This window comes from Mirounga angustirostris, unplaced genomic scaffold (assembly GCF_029215605.1).
Source record: "Mirounga angustirostris isolate CCGP_5_RB_7025 unplaced genomic scaffold, mMirAng1.0.hap1 SCAF_4, whole genome shotgun sequence".
NCBI lineage: Eukaryota > Metazoa > Chordata > Mammalia > Carnivora > Phocidae > Mirounga > Mirounga angustirostris.
In genome coordinates, this window is record NW_026991712.1 from 159666702 (window position 1) to 159683521 (window position 16820).

Sequence of the window (16820 nt, forward strand, 5' to 3'; positions counted from 1 at the left end):
GCTCAGGGTTGCGCAGCAGGCCTTCTCCTGGGGGCTCCTCCACGCTGCTGGCGCAGAGCCAGCAGCAGCCCCCTCATTTGGTCCTAGAGGCCTGGCCTCGCTCAGCCGAGGGGCTGGGGCGATAATCCCCTACCTACTTTGGGGGCTCAGCAGGGTGCAGAGGGTGAGGTTCCCACAGCGGGAGGCCCCCTACCACAGCGGTCTCCCTCCTCTCCTTTTGCAGAACCAACATTTCAGTCACTAAGAGGGAGTCCGCATTGTCCCTCCCCAAGAGCAGCTGTGTATGTGGGGTGTTTCTGTACTGGGCAGGGCCAAGGGGAGATGGTTACACCCTCAGACTCAGATCAGAGAGGGAGGCCTGGGTTTGAATCCCAGCTCGGCAGCACTCTAACCCAGTGACCTTGGCAGGATACTTACCTTCTAAGTCTCAGTGTCCTCCTCTGTAGAATGAGGATTCACACCTTCATTCATTCCCCAGGTAGCTGGGGGAGAGCCTCCTTTATCGTAGGCAGTGGGGAGGGAGAGGCCGAAGGTGGGCACAGGATGGGTGGATCTGAGCTCCAGCCAGGGGCCGCCGTGGCTGGAGCTGGGTGGGCCGGGGCGAGGTGGGCGAGGAGACTGAGAGCTGCAGGCCACACTCTGAGGTGAACCCGGGCCCGGTGTCGGAGTGTTGAGGGTAGCTCCCTGTACTACACAGCAACGGAGGATGTCAGGATCGGAGTCAGGTTTTTAGAAAAGAGCCCTCTTAAAAAAAAAAAAAAAAAAGAGCCCTCTGAGCCACCCCCTCGAGGAGGGCAACACTCACCCCTGGTGTGACCACACGTAGTGACTTAGGCTCCCCAAAAGTACAGTGGAAATGGGGTGGGAGAGGTACCTTCACGGAGGAGAGAGCTGACCGCACGACCTCAGCAGGTGATCAAGGCTCATACAAATGTCCTGTACATGGTGCGTCACCGTGGACATGATGGGGTGGGAAGGACCCTTCATCACGTCATCTTCCCCCCAAAACCCAGAACCCCATCTAACCGTGAGAAAACATCAGACAAACCCAAATTGAAGGACATGCTACAGAATGCCTGACAAGACTTCTCAAAACTGTCCAGGTCATCAAATACAAAGAAAGTCTGAGATACTGTAACAGCCCAGTGGAGCCTAAGCAGTTGTAACAACGGAATGTGGGATCCGGGACGGGACCCTGGAGGAGAAAAAGGACATTGGGGAAGACCCGTAAGATCCGAATACATCTGTTTAGTTTATCATCAGACACCAGTGTTGGTTCATTAGTTGTGACAAGTGCCCGGCGCTCACTTCAGTGTTAACATTTCCCGGGGAAACTGGCCCTGGGTGTCTGGGAACTCTCTGTACTGTCCTTGCAGTTTTTCTGTAAATGTCAACTATTGTAAAATAAAACTTAGCATATGTATCCAACGAAGGTTGTGCCCCCTGACATCAGCAGGGACAGTGGTCGCGAGAGCGAAGTCAGAGAGGCCCGGGAGCCACACAGCCTGCAGGGAGGAGTGGGGAGGTGCTTGTTGATAGCAAGCAGCAGAAATGGAGAAAAGCGGGTAGAGGAGGAATCATGGAAAACGTGGATTGAGCCAGTGGCCATTTTTTTTTTTTTTAAGATTTTATTTATTTATTTGACAGAGAGCAAGAGAGGGAACACAAGCAGCAGGAATGGGAGAGGGACAAGCAGGCTTCCCACTGAGCAGGGAGCCCAATGCAGGGCTTGATGCAGGGCTTGATCCCAGGACCCTGGGATCATGCTCTGAGCAGAAGGCAGATGCTTAACGACTGAGCCACCCAGGCGCCCCGAGCTAGTGGCCATTTTTAATAGAACCTTTTTTTTTCCTGCCCGAGTAAAAGTAGAGGAGGGGCAGACTTGAGCGAGCAAGCCAAGGGTCCTTTTTTGGCCACAATGTTATTGAGAGCCCTGGTTGACGTCCAGATGGAATGTCAGCTCGGACAGGTGAGTGCTGGGGCGCAGGTGTGTGAAGCGCTGACATCTAAGTGTCTTCAGAGCCATGGGACCTGAGCAGGTCACCCAGGCAGGAGGTGTCAATGGAGAAGGAAGGGGACGACCTAGAACCCTGGGGCCTTCTATATGGAAAAGGCTGCACAGAAGGGGTTTTGCAGAGGATCTATCCTTCCCACCCATGGGGTTCGGGGCTGGAGACGGTGGCCTTCCGGCCAACCCCTGCGTCCAGGGTCGGTCTTCCCCTCAGTGACGCCGCCACGGGGCTTCTGTGGGCACTGCTCCTTCCCCATCTGGTCACAAGGTTTGGGTCCCCTGGGCCGGGAGGTGTGGCGCTTCTGGAGCCCCTCGGAGTGTGGAGAGGCCAGGCTGTGGGGGGCACCTGGTCCCCACGTCACGGCCCCACATGCCCTCCCTGCTCTGGACACGGTGGCTACAGCAGTCTGTCCCCACCGGGTCCGATGCCCGGAGGCAGAGCGCACGATGGCGGCCCTCCGGCGCCTGGCGATGGTGCTTGGGCGCTGCGTCCCCGCCGGCCATTCGGGGCCCACGCTGGCCGAGGCCCAGGGCGGTGTGCGCGGCCTGGCCACCAACGCTCGTGCCTGTGCCAAATTCTACACGGATCCCATGGAGGCCGTGAAAGATATCTCTGACAGGGCCAAGATCGTGGTCGGCGGCTTTGGGCTCTGCGGGATTCCAGAGAACCTGATAAAGGCGCTGCTGGAGACGCACGTCAAGGACTTGACCGTGGTCAGCAGCAACGTGGGGGTGGACGACTTCGGGCTGGGCCTTTTACTGGAGACCAAGCAGATCCCCCGCATCATTGGCTCCCACGTGGGGGGAACATGCTGTGCGGGCACCACTACCTGTCTGGCGAGCTGGAGCCGGAGCTGCTGCCCCAGGGCACCCTGGCCGAACGCATCTGTGCGGGGGCGCCAGGGTGCCCTCGTTCTACACGCCCACGGCCTACAGGACCCTGGCGGAGGAGGGAGGCACCGGCGGCCGACGGCCACATGGTCATCATGAGCCAGCCCCGAGAGGTGAGGAGTTTCAGGGGGACCACTATCTTCTGGAGCAGGCCATCTCGGCCCGTTTTGCTTTGGTGAAAGGGTGGAAGGCCGACCGCGCAGGAAACGTCATCTTCAGAAGAAGCGCCAGGAATTTCAACGTTCCCATGTGCAAAGCAGCAGAAACCTCAGTGGGGGAGGTTGAAGACATTGTGGATGTGGAGACGTTTGCCCCCAAAGACATCCACATTCCTAACATTGATGTGGACCCTGTAATCCAGAGGGAAAGATATGAGAAAAGAATTGAGTGTCTAACCGTGCAGAGGAAGGTGAAAAAGCCAAGTCTGTGGGTGACCTCAAGGCCCGGATCATCACACGGGCAGCTCTTGAATTTGAGGATGGCATGTACACTGATTTGGGCATAGGATCCCCTCTCCTGGCCAGCAACTACATCAGCCCCAATATAACTGTTTATCTTCATAGTGAAAATGGGATCCTGGGCTTGGGTCTGTTTCCATTAAAAGAGGAGGTGGACGCAGATCTCATCAATGTGGGCAAGCAGACGGTCACCGTTTTCCCCGGGGGCTGTTTTTTCTCCCGCGATGACTCATCTGCCATAATTCGAGGGGGACACCTCCACCTCATCATGATGGGAGCCATGGAGGTTTCCCAGTACGGTGACCTGGCTAACTGGATGATCCCGGAAAGAAAGTGAAAGGCACGGGGGGAGCCATGGATTTGGTGTCCAGCATCAAGACCAGAGTGATGGTCACCATGCAACACTGCACCAAGGACAAGGAACCCAAAATTGTGGAGAAATGCACCATGCCACTGACCTGGAAGTGCTGTGTAGACCGAATCATCCCTGAGAAGGCCGGTTCGATGATGTGCACAAGTGAGGCCTGACACGGATGGAGCTCTGCCGATGGAGAACGACGTCAAAAAGAGCACGGGCAGCCCCCCTTTGCCGTATCACCTGACCCTCAGACCCACACAGCCCGTGGCAGCCTGAGCCAGGAAGGAAGCCCTGGTCCCAGAGGGTGGGTTTCATTGGAACCCATAGGAAGTGTGATCACCTCTGTCCGAGGTGCTGGCCGCCTGACCAGCTTTCCTACCGCCAGACAGACTATTCTCTCAAGAGGGATATGGCTTTAATTAAAAACCAAAGGGGAATGTAGCCGTTTATCTTCTGTGTTCTGTGTGTCCTGAGATCGGTCTGGTACCATCATCGGGCATGCAGACACCCTCTTCTGTGCTGTTTACATGAAATTCTGTGCAGATCGGATGAGCCCACAGGACAGCTTTCACGGAAGGGGCTTCCCTCGTGAATGAGCCACGAAATGTGGGAGGAAGGTGTGACCACCCCGTACACCCAAGGCTCCACTTTGCCAGCACCGTGAAAAATATACAAGCCAAACATGCACCGTGACCGGAGGAATGCTGCCTGCCTGAGCTTGTCTTCCTGCAGCCCCTCTGGCTTTTCCTCTGGGGCCTTCCATCTTGGGGCTAAATTCTGTAGCCTCCCCTCTTCCTCCCTGCACGGCCTCCTTCTCATGGCTAAACAGATGTGTCTGGAAGGGCAGCGAGGCTGTCTAGCTGGGCCAGAGCACTGGTAACGCAGTGACAGGCGGGGAGAGAGGCTCCTCTGTAGATAAACAGGCCCCCGTGCGCTGTCAAAGGCGGCAGCTTGTGGTAGGAGGGGTTCTAGAAACCAAGACGGACTTAATGGGTTTTCTCCTCTTCAGACATGGGTTCCTGTGTCCCCCAGGACACTCAGGCCCTTTCTGCCTGTCGTGGAGCCCTAGACTGGCCTGTTGTCTCTACTCTCTTAGAATACAGGAGAAGCTGTGAGGTGTTTCATCCTGAACCCACAGTCTCACAGCCTTAAAAGAACAAAATGAGTTCCTGTGTGTACATGCGTGCACACGTGCCCGTGCATCCATGTGCGTGTCCGAATGTGTGCGTGTGTGTGATGGTAAAAACAAAGCCTGACACGGAGCACGACGCACGTTCTCAGTGTAGCTCTCGAGGGGCACACAACCATCAGGAGCACGTGGGCAGGAACTGGAGATTCTAGCTGTGAAGGAAGGCCTTTCAGAAGAAGCCTCCTTGGGGCCTCGCCCTGAAGGAAGGGCCGGATCCTGGAACGGAGGGATGGAGACACCGCTCCCTGAGGGGGCAGCCTGGGGTTTGGGGGTAAGTGGCCAGGGACCATGACCAGGTTGGGGGTGGAATGGAAGGTCATCAAGTGGATGGATAGCGGGGTACCTTCTGGGGCTTCTGGGGAGTGGCCCTGATTGGCCCTGGTGTCAGTTCCCAGTGTGGGGCAGGCAGAGCTTCCAGGAGCAGAGAGTGAGAGGTGTGTCAGACGGTAGGAAGAAGGAGGAGGGTCGAGTTCCTCCTTCTCACGGGATGCAGTAACCTAGCCAGAGGGACAAAGGCAGACTGGTCCACAGCTGGGACTCTCTGAGGGTTCAGCCACGCACCCTGATTGTCCTTCAGTGTGGCACCAGCGTCACACCCATGGCCGCAGGCTGAGGTGGGGCCGGGTCTGTGGGGAGGAGTCAGGTGGCGCCCAGAGCAGGAGGAGGCCTGGGGGGGAGGTGGGAATGATCTTGGCCTGGCCCAGCTGGGTGGGGGTGTGTTAGGCCTTGACCACCTGCCCTGGGACAGGATGCAGCAGGTGAGCTGCCAAGACCTCTGGGCGCTGATGGAGCAGGCTGAGAAGTGGGGTGAGGCTGGAGGTTTCATGGGTCCCCCCTAGCCCAGAGAAGCAGCATGTTCCATCCGGGGCAAAGGGGAAAGGCCACAGCGTGGCCCACATTCTCAAGGCATGGCTGCACATACTCCATCAGGTGCAAAGGGGACAGCATGCCTGCCGGCAACCCAGAGGGTCAGGTATAGAGCCAGGGACCCTGGGCCCCAGAGATGCCCACCTCTGCCTTTCTAGAAAGCAGCCTTCCAGAGCCGGGCAGCCTAGGGCCCCACCCCCTAGACCGCTCGGGCCTTCCCTGCAGCCCCTTCTCTCTGCTCCCGGGAGACCCCAGGAAGACCCTTGATCAGACAGGTGCACAAGGAGAGCGAACAGTGAACACAGCCTCGGGCGACAGATCGCCCTCCCTGGCTCCTCGGTGGACAGTTCTCTCCGGGGAACAGGGGCAGGACAGCGGCACCTGCAGGGGTGGAGGGCTGCCCAGCCCAGGGTCATGGAGTTGCACTCCAGTGCTGTGTGGACGACAGTCACCCTCTTGCTCCCATCCACTCTGTGCTCCTCGTGGCCTCACTGGCCTTGCCCCTCTGCCCACAGGGCTTGTATGTGTCTTGTGGCTCAGTGTCCTCATGGTTCTGCTGCTTCCTCATGACTGACTTGCTATGACCCAGACTCTCCCGAGTGGCTTCTCTCTGGGCTCCTTCCAGGGTCTGCTCCTGCAGCTGACGACCTCCTGTCCCAGCAGGATCGTTGCCCAGTGGAGCCTCCGATGGGTCCAGTGCATTTGTGTGTGGCAGGTGATGTCATAGGTCAGAGTTTAGTCTCCGGATTCGTCGTTCAGGCACCTTGGCCCAAGGACACGGGCCTACAGCACAGCTCTTTAAGGGCTGACCTTTACCAGCTGCGCAGGACTGTGGGTGGGGCGGGCAGTGCCCTTGACCTGTGGTGTGTCCCAGTGAATCATAGTAGACCCGCTAATGGAGCAAACATAGGTATTTGTACATGTGGGCGTCTGTATACTGTATGATAAACCCATGTGTTTCTATACACGCGTGTGCGTGCGTGTGTCAGGGTGGCCACACTGAGGGGACATGGACACGGAAGGGGGACAGTTGGCTCTGTGTGTTACGAAACATAAAATTGAGTTACTAATCCTCTCCGTCGTTTAAGAAAATTCCACAGGAAGAGAACATGAAGGGGTCTGGAGTGTTCTCGCCTTTACAGTGAAAGCCAGGAAATAACCGACGTGTTTAAAGTGAAGCTAATACCTAAATACTATGCGGTGTTTTCTCAAAGGAATTTTATACGTTTGAAATGCTCATAGTGGAGGCATTTTAACAGCAGTGAACATGTTTATGTGAAAAAGTTGGAAAAAATACAGACACTTATGGTCACCATTGTGTAAAACTTCAATTGACATGAAAATATTCCAGAAAAATGAAAATGCTGTGTTAGAGCGTGGAGAGATTTCTGAGTGATGTTTTTTTTTTTTTTTTCCCTCAAACGTTACAGTTGCTATTGTATTACTTTGACAGTTAAAAAATCAGGAGGCCTGGAGCCTGGGTGGCTCAGTTGTTTGAACGGCCCATTCTTGGTTTCGGCCCAGGTCATGATCTCAAGGTCATGGGATCGAGCCCTGCGTCAGTCTCTGCACTCAATGTGGAGTCTGCTTGAGATTCTCTCTCCATCACCCTCTGCCCCTCCCTCCCCTCAAATAAATAAATAAATAAATCTTTAAAAAATCAGGAGGTCATTTAGAAATACAAAGAGGTACAGGAAGTTAGTTTTACTGGTGGACTCGACATTTCCAGGGATCATGAGTGTGTTTCCCAAGACATCCTCATCTTTAAGCAGCTTCGGGGTCAAATCCCATTTTCACAGGCGCTCCTCTTCCTAGCCAGAGGCCCCCATGTTTCCCTGCCGATGGCCTTTTCTCTCTTTTTTGACCCACAAACCTGGAGTTAACGTCTTAAGTGAATAAGAACTTGGGGTCTGGAATTAGACGTGGACTGAACCCCAGCTCTGGGACTTTGGCCGGATGTCTCTGCCCCGCTGCCACCGGTGTCCTGTTTGGGCATCAGAGGACACTTTGGGCCTGCTCTTGGCAGTGGCGGGCAGAACAAGCCCTTGCTACATCCTGGCGGCTGCTCCCATCCGCTGGGGCACGATCCATCGAGTCCCCCGAAAGTATGGGGTGGGCGGGAGACCTTGGGCCTTGGAGCTGTGAGACGGGGGTGGGAACCACAGTTCTGTGGGCCCCTGGCAGTGTGGCTCCGAAGTTTCTCCGTGAAGCGTGTGGTCCAGGTTACTGTGGAGACGCACGAGGTCACGAGTGGGAGTCGCTCGAACCTGTAAAGGGCTTCAAGGATGGCAGTGTTCACAATTGTCACGAATGACGACCGTGTGTTGGCGAGGCCCCCCTCCTCCCGTCTCCCTCGGACCATCTCCCTCGGGTCTTCAGATGAGGAGACTGAGACCCTCTGCCTCCGTGCACAGGGGCCCGCACAGGCTCGGGCAGAAGGGTCCCTGCTGTCCCCCGTGCCCAGCCCCTGCGCGCGAGTGACCGCCCTCTCTCCTCTCTCTGTCCCAGGGCACAGCGTGGATCCTGGCCTGGCCGGTCTGCTGGGGCGACGGGCGCCGCGCTCCAAGCAGCCTTTCCTGGTCACTTTTTTCAGGGCGAGCCCCAGTCCCATCCGAGCCCCTCGGGCAGCCAGGCCCCTGAAGAGGAGGCCGCCGAAGAAAACCAACGAGCTGCCGCACGCGAACAGACTCCCAGGGATCTTTGGTGAGGTCCGGGGCGGGCCTGGGGTTGGGCCCGAGAACAGCTCCGGGGACAGAACCATCCGGGGCGTCTTCAAGCCTGTGCTCACCCTCAGCACTTTCCTGACACCCTCCTTTGCCTCGTGTGCCCTGAGGAACAGCCACTGCCCTCTCCGTCCCTGCCACCCAGAAGCGCCTTCTCGGCCCTCCCCTGGCTCACCAGGGCTTTTTCCAGAAGCCTCTGTCAGCATCAGGTGCCCCTTCCTCGAGGCACTGGTGCCTCTCAGGTCTCCCCTGGGGACCGAGGATCCACAGTTGTTTATGTGAGGGTCTCCCCACCAGACTGAGCCCCTCAGGATCAGGGGTGGGCCTGCCCTGCCCTCCTGCCCTCCATTCCTCCACGGTGAGTCAGCCCTTGGGCCTCCGTGGAGCCACTCAATCCGGTGGAATGGGTGTAGCAGGAGAGGTGGGGTGAGGTCAGGAGGTGTCTCTGCAGAAAGGGAGGAGCCACCTGATGGCCCACGGTCCCCTGGCTGTGTACTGGAGCATCGGGGGCCACAGGCTGGAAGTCGGGAGGCTGGGAGGGCAGGGTTACTCTGTAGCTTTCGGGAGCCACCTGGAGCCATCGACGTTTCTCTAGCTGGGTCATGGCACCAGCAGAGCTGCAGGATGGGCTTTATGACACCAGATGCATTAGTTTCACTTCATACATTTGTTCAACACATGTGCCCAGTGGGGTGGGTCCCCGCCCTGGGAACTCCCTGGGGTAGCTGCCTGAGCAGGAACCCCAGAAAAGACCTGCTTCTGTCCCTGCAGATGATGTTCACGGTGCCGATGGGCGGCACGTTTGCCGGCGGCATGAGCTCTACGTCAGCTTCCAGGACCTTGGCTGGCTGGTAATTTCTGACTCTCCTCCTTCTTAAATAACAGGCCCCACCCGGAGGTTCTAAGTGTAGCTCCAGGAGGAGGTAGAATTATGGGTAACTTTCACTTTCATGCATTAGGTTCTTCTGTGTTTTCTGAAGGGAGAATGTCTTTTCCTGTGAGAAGGTGCTTTTTGGTAACAACCATGAAAACAGGATAGTCTGAATCCTCAGCCCTAACACGTCACATCTGCAACAGGAGGCTGGGCGGGCAGTGCGCGTGCGCATCTGCTGGGCCTGCGGCTCTAGGAGACGTGGGCAGTGGGGGCAGGTGGGGAGGACGTGGCCCAGTGCCGACTGCCCATGAGGGGGACAGAGCTGTGCCCGGCCCTGCCTGCTGAGGGTCTCCCGGCGGTGCCCGGCCTCTTGGGGAACCTGCCTGGAGGGACCCTGGGGGGCTGACTGGCCTGGGGTTGGGGGAGGGGGTGTCTGGATGGGACTCACCTTCTCCCATTACCCCCCCAGGACTGGGTCATTGCCCCCCAAGGCTACTCGGCCTATTACTGTGAGGGGGAGTGTTCCTTCCCGCTGGACTCGTGCATGAACGCCACCAACCACGCCATCCTGCAGTCCCTGGTCAGTACTGCGTCCGTCGGTCCGGGCCCACGGGGAGAGGGGCTGGGCACAGCCAGGGGCACGGAAGCCCCTGCTGGGGGGTCGGGGGCTCTCTCTGCCCAGAACCTGCCCTGGACGTGTAGACTCCTATGCGCCTGAGCCCACTATTCCCGACCTCCCCTGGCCGCTGGTGCGCACCCCCCTCTGGGCACTGCACACGCACGTGCAAGGCCTTCGCGGACAGTATGTGGGTGCCCAGACTGACAGGACTCGCTCGCGGTCAGACACACGGCACACACGTGGCGGACGTGCGTGCCTCCCGCGGCCTGTGTGCTCTGAGCACACGCACAGCGCGCGCGCGGGCGCGCTCGGCTCCCGGGACGCGGACGGCCGTGGGGCGAGGGACGCGCATGTGCGTTCAGCCGCCCGCCGCGTGTGCGCGGGGCGGGGCGCAGGTGTGCGGGGCTGAGCCGCTGGGCTTCGGCCTCCGTTCGGCTCACCTCGCCGTTGGCGGTCCTTCCTGGCTCTCTCGCCCTTTGTGCTTTCCCCAGAGGGTATGGCTCCCCGTGCTGCGGCTGGGGGACCTTCAAATGCTGAAAAATTGCTTAGTGTTTTAAATGTTTATTGATTCTGGGGCGCCTGGGTGGCTCAGTCGTTAAGCGTCTGCCTTCGGCTCAGGTCATGATCCCAGGATCCTGGGATCGAGTCCCGCATCGGGCTCCCTGCTTGGCAGGAAGCCTGCTTCTCCCGCTCCCACTCCCCCTGCTTGTGTTCCTGCTCTCGCTCTCTCTGTCAAATAAATAAATAAAATCTTTAAAAAAAAAAAAAAAAGCATAAGCCCCTTCAAAAAAAAAAAAAGGTTTATTGATTCTAGGGTTGAGATTTTTTTCTAGAACATTTAGGTAGAATCTACTCCTATGTTAATCTAGTAATAGGTTAAGTGATGCCTCTGAACAAGAGTAAACATATCACCAACAGCAACTTTGACCTTGTGGTAACACTGCCTTTCTCAGATCAAGTGGGATTTGCTGCCCCCAGGAGCCCCTTTCCTGGGAGAAGCTCAGGAGTGATGAGATGCCTGTGCTTCCTCTGGCCCAGGAGGGCGTGTGGACTGATGGTCACAGCTGCAGCTCCCACGTCAGGATGGCTGGGTGGGCTTGGGCTGCAGGGCAGTACAGGGAGGCCAGGAAGGTGACGCTGGGGTTGGGCAGGGGCCGGCTCGTAGGGCCTTAGGGTCCCACCTAAGGTGCCAGGTGGGTGGATTGATTTCCAAGGAAACTGAGAAGCCGGTGTAGAGTTTTAGCAATACTAGGTCAATGATCTGACTTACCCTATAAGTATCTGCCTGGCTGCATTGCGCAGATGGATGGGGCCGAGTGAGGGGCTGCTGAGGTCCCCTGACAAGGGGTCGGGGCACCTGGTGGAGGGCGGCGGCCGGGTTGCTCGTGGGTGTGGATGCGGGGTGGAAGGAACCCAGGAGGCTGCAGGCGAGGGCCACGTGAAGACGGGGATGGGGTGCCTTGTCTGGGGGCAGAGTCGTTGCCGGGGGATGTGGTGGAGGGGGGGAAACAGCAGTTCTGCACCAGCTGCATCGTAAGTTTGAGGCCCAATTAGACTTCAAGCGGGGTCACCGGTGGGAAACCGAACCGACAGGTCTGAGGTCAGAGGATCGGCCAGACCGAAGCTCTGTGAGAGAGTGGCATGTGGCCGAGCTTCGAGTCCTGAGAACAGATGAGCTTCTCTGGGGAGACCGCAGACACCGGAGGGGTGGCTAGGCCTGGGAGGCCAGGGCAGTGATGGGGGTCTTGGGGTGTCCTGGGGGCCAAGAGAAGGAAGCATTTCCCTCTGGGCTCACCGCCCCCCCCCCCCAGCCCTTCTCCATGTAGCAGCCAGGGGTCCCACTAAAGCACAACTGAGCACCTTGTTCTCAGCTGAGAAACTTGCCTTGCCTCCCGTCGTTCCTCAGATGAAGGCTGAGCCCTTGGCCTGGGACACAGGGTCCCTCATGAGCCGCCCTGCCGACCTCGCCAGCGTCCCCACTCACCCCAGCGCCCTTACTTCCCTGTGCAGGCTCAGTGCCAGGATGGGCTGACCTTCCCACCTTTCTGCCTTTGCACTTGCTGTTCCCTCCACCTGGAGGGCCTCCTCCTCTGCCTCGGGCCCAGCCACCACCTGCTCACCTGCATGCCTCATGTCTGTGGCCCTTCCCTGCCAGGGGCAGTCACCATGCTCATGCTCCCAGTGCTGAGGGCCTGTTTGCTGTGCCACCGCCCATGGGTCCTTTTTGTCTACTGCAATGTCCCCCGTCTCCCCTTCCCTCCCCATGGAGTCTGTGAGAGCAGCGACCGTGTCTGGGACATTTCTGTGCCCCGTCCTGCCAGGGCTGGTGCAAGGCACGTGTCCTAGATACGTTTGTGTTGGAAATGAGAAAAGAACCATTATACCCATTTGGCAGAGGAGAAAATGAGGCCCACAGATGCGTGATTTGTACCCAAAGATGCACAGCCAGTAAGTGACCCTCCAATTTGGTCTCCCAGGAGCTCAAAGACAAGCTGAATGGAATGGCACATTAGCCTCCGCAGGTCATTCTGTTTGGTGCCAGATAGGGTAAAAGGCCTTCTTTCTGTCACTCAGCTGACAAAGCTCTCCTGTGGGGGGAGTCTCAGAAAGGCCGCACCCCTGTGGTGCCTGACTTCTCCCCAGCACCCCAATGTAGGAAAGGCCCTCCCTGGTTTCCAGCCATGTAGAGCCCCATGGTCCGGTGCAGGTGGGTGGTGTCCCCCGGTTTCTTTCACGTGGGCCCACGAACACCAAGCCTCGCCCCCACACGTGGAACTGGGGAAGCTGGGGGCAGCAGCACCCACGTCCCCGCCTGGCTGGACATCTGCATGGAGGCCTCAGCCTCCCCCTGGGCCTCTGAGAGGCTGTGGGGCCCCAGCTACCCATTGTCCTTCCAGCAGGCCAGCTCAGAGCTGGGGCAGCAGGGACAAGGCAGGGCCCTGGGGGGCGGGGGCCAGGCTGCCAGACAGGCTCCCCCACCAGCCAGTTTCGTCTGGTCCCGCTCGGCAGCCTCCGAGAGGGCCAGGAGTCCCGGGCTGCAGGGCAGCCACCACCCCCAGGTTCGGTAGGCTTCCTCTTCTCTCCTGCCTCCCCCCACCTCGGCCTCCTCCATGTTGGGGGCCCGGACCATGAGTCACGGGTAGTGCAGCCCCTCCTGCCACCACTCGGGAGAACTATTTTTAGTGGGCTGAGAACAGGCTGCTCCCTCAGGCAGGCTCTTTGCTGGCAGTCAGGCGGTTAGGAGGGTCGCAGGTCCCCACACCCGGTCCCTGGCCCGCCGCAGACAGCCCCATGACACGGCACCACGCGCGGTCTCTGTGCCCTCGTTCTCGGTCTGCCCAGAACAGGAGCTGCCTTAGAGCTCGTTACCAGGGCTGGGAAGTGCTCTGAGGAATAACAGCTTCAGACACCCCAAGGGTGGACCTAGGGTTCTAGGCTTTGTCCGGTTCTGTGAACGTTCACCGGCCCACATTTGGGAGGGGAGACAGACCGCAAATGGCTAACGGGGACAAGAGATGACCAGGGACATCCCAGAAGCACAGAGAGGAGCGGAGGGGACCGCGGAGGGGACCCCGGAGGGCTCCTGGGCACACCGTGTGCTGGGGCGTCCCGTCTGGGGGCAGTGGGGCGGGGCAGGGGGGCAGGGGGATGGGGTGGCGCGGGTCTCCGCGGGAGCACCTGCCAGGGGCTGCAGGTGGAGGATGGAGCAGGTGGGGGTTCCAGGGGAAGGCCACGTGTTCACGCCTCTGCCCCCGCCCCCGCCAGGTGCACCTGATGAAGCCAGATGCGGTCCCCAAGGCGTGCTGCGCCCCCACCAAGCTGAGCGCCACCTCCGTGCTCTACTACGACAGCAGCAACAACGTCATCCTGCGCAAGCACCGCAACATGGTGGTCAGGGCCTGCGGCTGCCACTGAGGCCCTGCCCCCGCCGCTGCTCCCCCCCACCAACCCCGGGTCAGGCCCCTCTCCAGAGGCAGGAAACCCTCCAACCCAGCCTGACCTCAGACGGGTTGGCCCTCGGAGATCAACATATCTATGCTCCTCTCTCCTTCCTGCCAGGGCTGGATCTTCTCCAGGCCCCTCCTCCCCCTTCCCTGCCTGAGGTTTGTGACAGTCTTTTGGCCTCCAGGCCTGGTGGTCTAAGTCATCAAGCAGGTTCTCTCCCAGCCTCCTCCTCCAGAATCATGTGCTGACCAACATTTTGGGTTTGGAACAAAAGTCGTGTCTGAGGATCTATCCATGTCCATTGCTGGCCCAGGCTTGGGGTAATATGGACTGAACTGAGAGGCACCTAGGGCCCAAAATGGCTCCCTCGGGCTCTTTGCTGTCCATTTGAGGGCGTGGATATGTGTACACAGGGTCTGGTCCACCTTCGGTTGCCTGCCCCTCCCAGGCATTTTCTGGGTACTTTTGTTGGAATGTGAACTTGCCCTCGTTGTGTCGTCGTGGATCTGAATTATCAACCTGCTGGTAGGCATGTGGGTCAACTCAAGAACAAGCTGAATGAACAACATGATGTAGGGCCAAGGCCAATGCAGCTGTCCCCCTCCATCTTCCCCCCATCTTCCTGCCTTGATCTGCCTCTGCTGTCTGGGGGAGAGGACAGGGCATGGACATTTGGCCGTTGTAGAAACAAAAAATTTGGAAGGCTTCACTCGCCTGTCACCACGTTGAACCATGAGGAGCTCAGCTCCATGGAAAAGTTATCTTTTTATTGAGCCTAGCATGGTGGATACATTGGGTGGCCCAGGATGACAGTGCTCAGCACAGATGACATCATTTCCCTTTCCCTTTGGCATGGCAAACATTAATCATCCATCTTGATATTTTTTCCTTCCAAATCTGTATAGAATTTCAAAATGATCTGTATTAGAACTCCATGCCGCCATAGCCAAGAGATCAGAGCTGACATGTGAAGTGAAAACTGTTTGCCATCTTCTGCCATGCTAAGGAGCAATCCACTTCACCCACAGCGGTGCCTCTGTGACCCCAGGCAGCCTGTGGCTGGGCCTAGGGCCTCCCAGCACCTGCTCGTGTCCAGAACTTGTCAGAAACAGGCTGTCATAATCTGCATCGCCCTGTGAGCCCGAGACAAGGTCCCTGTCCCAGGGGAGTGACAGGCAGTAATCAGGCCGGCCCGGGGTGGGGAGGGTCCTGGAAACTGCCACAGGCCACTGGAACGTTTGATTTCTGACTCGCTAAGCCGGTAAGTTACCTGCTGGGGCAGACAGAGTCCCGCTGCCCAAACCCTGAAATACTGTGTCGTTCAAAGCCGCTTGGGGACCCAACCCCCGTGTGCCCCAGGATGCGCCCCTCAGCAGTCACTCGGCACCCCGAGGAGGGGCCCCGGGACAGCAGGTGGGACAGTGGGTGTGGACGCTGGGGCCCTGCTGTAGGACAGCGGCGCCTCCGCAGGGACCGGGAAGGGACTCTGGAGCGAGCGCGGAGGGAGAGACCCTCCCCGGGTACACGGAAGATGGGCCCAGACTGTCTGCAAGGTGGAGAATTCCCCATTAGTGCAGGGATCTGAACTCTGGCGTAGGAGACTGGATTTGTAGATGGCTTCCCTGTCTGGGCCTCATTTTCCATCCATACCTGAAAGCAATGAGCTTTTCGGGTCTCCAAAGGGCCTCCTGCCAGGAATCGTTCTGCCAGCCCTTTTTCACACTGCGCCCAGATCCAGCCTTGGCACCCCAAACTCGGTTGAGGTGGCAGTGACAGGTCAGAGTTGGTATGTAACAGGGAACCTGTTTGCCATTCTAGTCCTTTGACACTTCTGTCTTCCTAACATCAAGGACTGTCTTTTGGGCAAATATAAATTTAACATTAGCCAGTGATTTTAACAGTTTTTAACTTTACCTGTACCTGTGGTGCCCAGCCAGCAGCCTGGCACAATTAGGGTGCACCAGGAATGTCTGTCAAATCACTGCCAAGGCTTATAGACTGGGAGCACACCTCACCTGTCAGGCTGAGCACGGCACGGATGCCGGGAGGCCGTAACCTTCCTTTTGCATGCCCGACACCTGAAAAATAAGCCTTTGCCTGCCTACCTGGCTCAGACTTCCGCAACCTTTGCCATCCACGCAGTCACTGAATGAGATCGCGTAGAAAAAGACCTGAGCAGTGAAACAACTGTGAATGGATACAAGGCCCATGCATTTTATCCCGTTTATTGCATGATATTGCACGCACTTGCTGCATGCGTTGTATTCCCAGTTACCAGTTTGCTGAGCCACGCACCGCAGCTGCAGGGAGCAGCCCAGATGCCACCGTTTCCCTTTCTCTCGCTCAGGGCATGGCTTGTTTATCTGGTTGCATGGGACCGGAAGGATAAATACGGGCGGCTGGTCAGACCCGACAGCGACCACGAGTCAGTGACTTGCCAGGAAGGGAGGGCATGTGGGAAAGGGCTGATGACAAATGCACAGCAGTCAGCCTTGGTTTGGGCAGTGCGAGGCTGGCCTCAAGGCCAAGCAGCACATTAGTGTTCACGGTTTTCTAAGGTGGGAAAGTGACCCGTTCTGGAAAAATCCCTAAGAAATAGGAAAGCAGCATAGCAAGAGGGATTTTGAAGTCAAATGGGTTTGAACCTTGGTTTTTCTTCTGTGGAGCAGGACATTGGTTCTTTCCTTCCAAGCTATTACAAAGATCAGATATGGACATTCACATGTAGGACAATGTCTGCCAAATAAACACTTAGCAACAGGTGCCTGTTGGCGTTATTACAAAAGAATTTGCTGATCTGCTTAGTCCCTTCCGTGCTTGTCCACTAAACCTCCTTCCAGGAAGTGTTCTGTAGGTGACGGGAGTATTTATTTCAGAGCTGAGCT

At 57.7% G+C, this 16820-nt stretch overlaps 2 protein-coding genes across 3 annotated transcripts in view; both read left to right on the top strand.

Moving 5' to 3' along the window:
- The window catches only part of BMP8B (bone morphogenetic protein 8b), a 33960-nt gene extending 17147 nt beyond the window's left edge, over positions 1-16813 (top strand). For both annotated transcript variants that reach the window (XM_064589391.1, XM_064589390.1), the window contains exons 4-7: positions 8283-8477; positions 9269-9348; positions 9841-9951; positions 13756-16813. In XM_064589391.1, the coding sequence (XP_064445461.1) occupies positions 8283-8477; positions 9269-9348; positions 9841-9951; positions 13756-13905 (536 nt within the window). In that variant the 3' untranslated portion in view covers positions 13906-16813. The remainder of the gene's footprint in view (positions 1-8282; positions 8478-9268; positions 9349-9840; positions 9952-13755) is intronic.
- On the top strand, positions 2-8272 carry OXCT2 (3-oxoacid CoA-transferase 2). The gene is given in 7 exon segments (XM_064589389.1): positions 2-2813; positions 2816-2896; positions 2899-2971; positions 2973-3016; positions 3019-3300; positions 3303-3677; positions 3680-8272. Coding segments are annotated over 7 exon segments (1773 nt in total). The 5' UTR covers positions 2-2104; the 3' UTR covers positions 3889-8272.
- Positions 16814-16820: the final 7 nt, after the last annotated feature.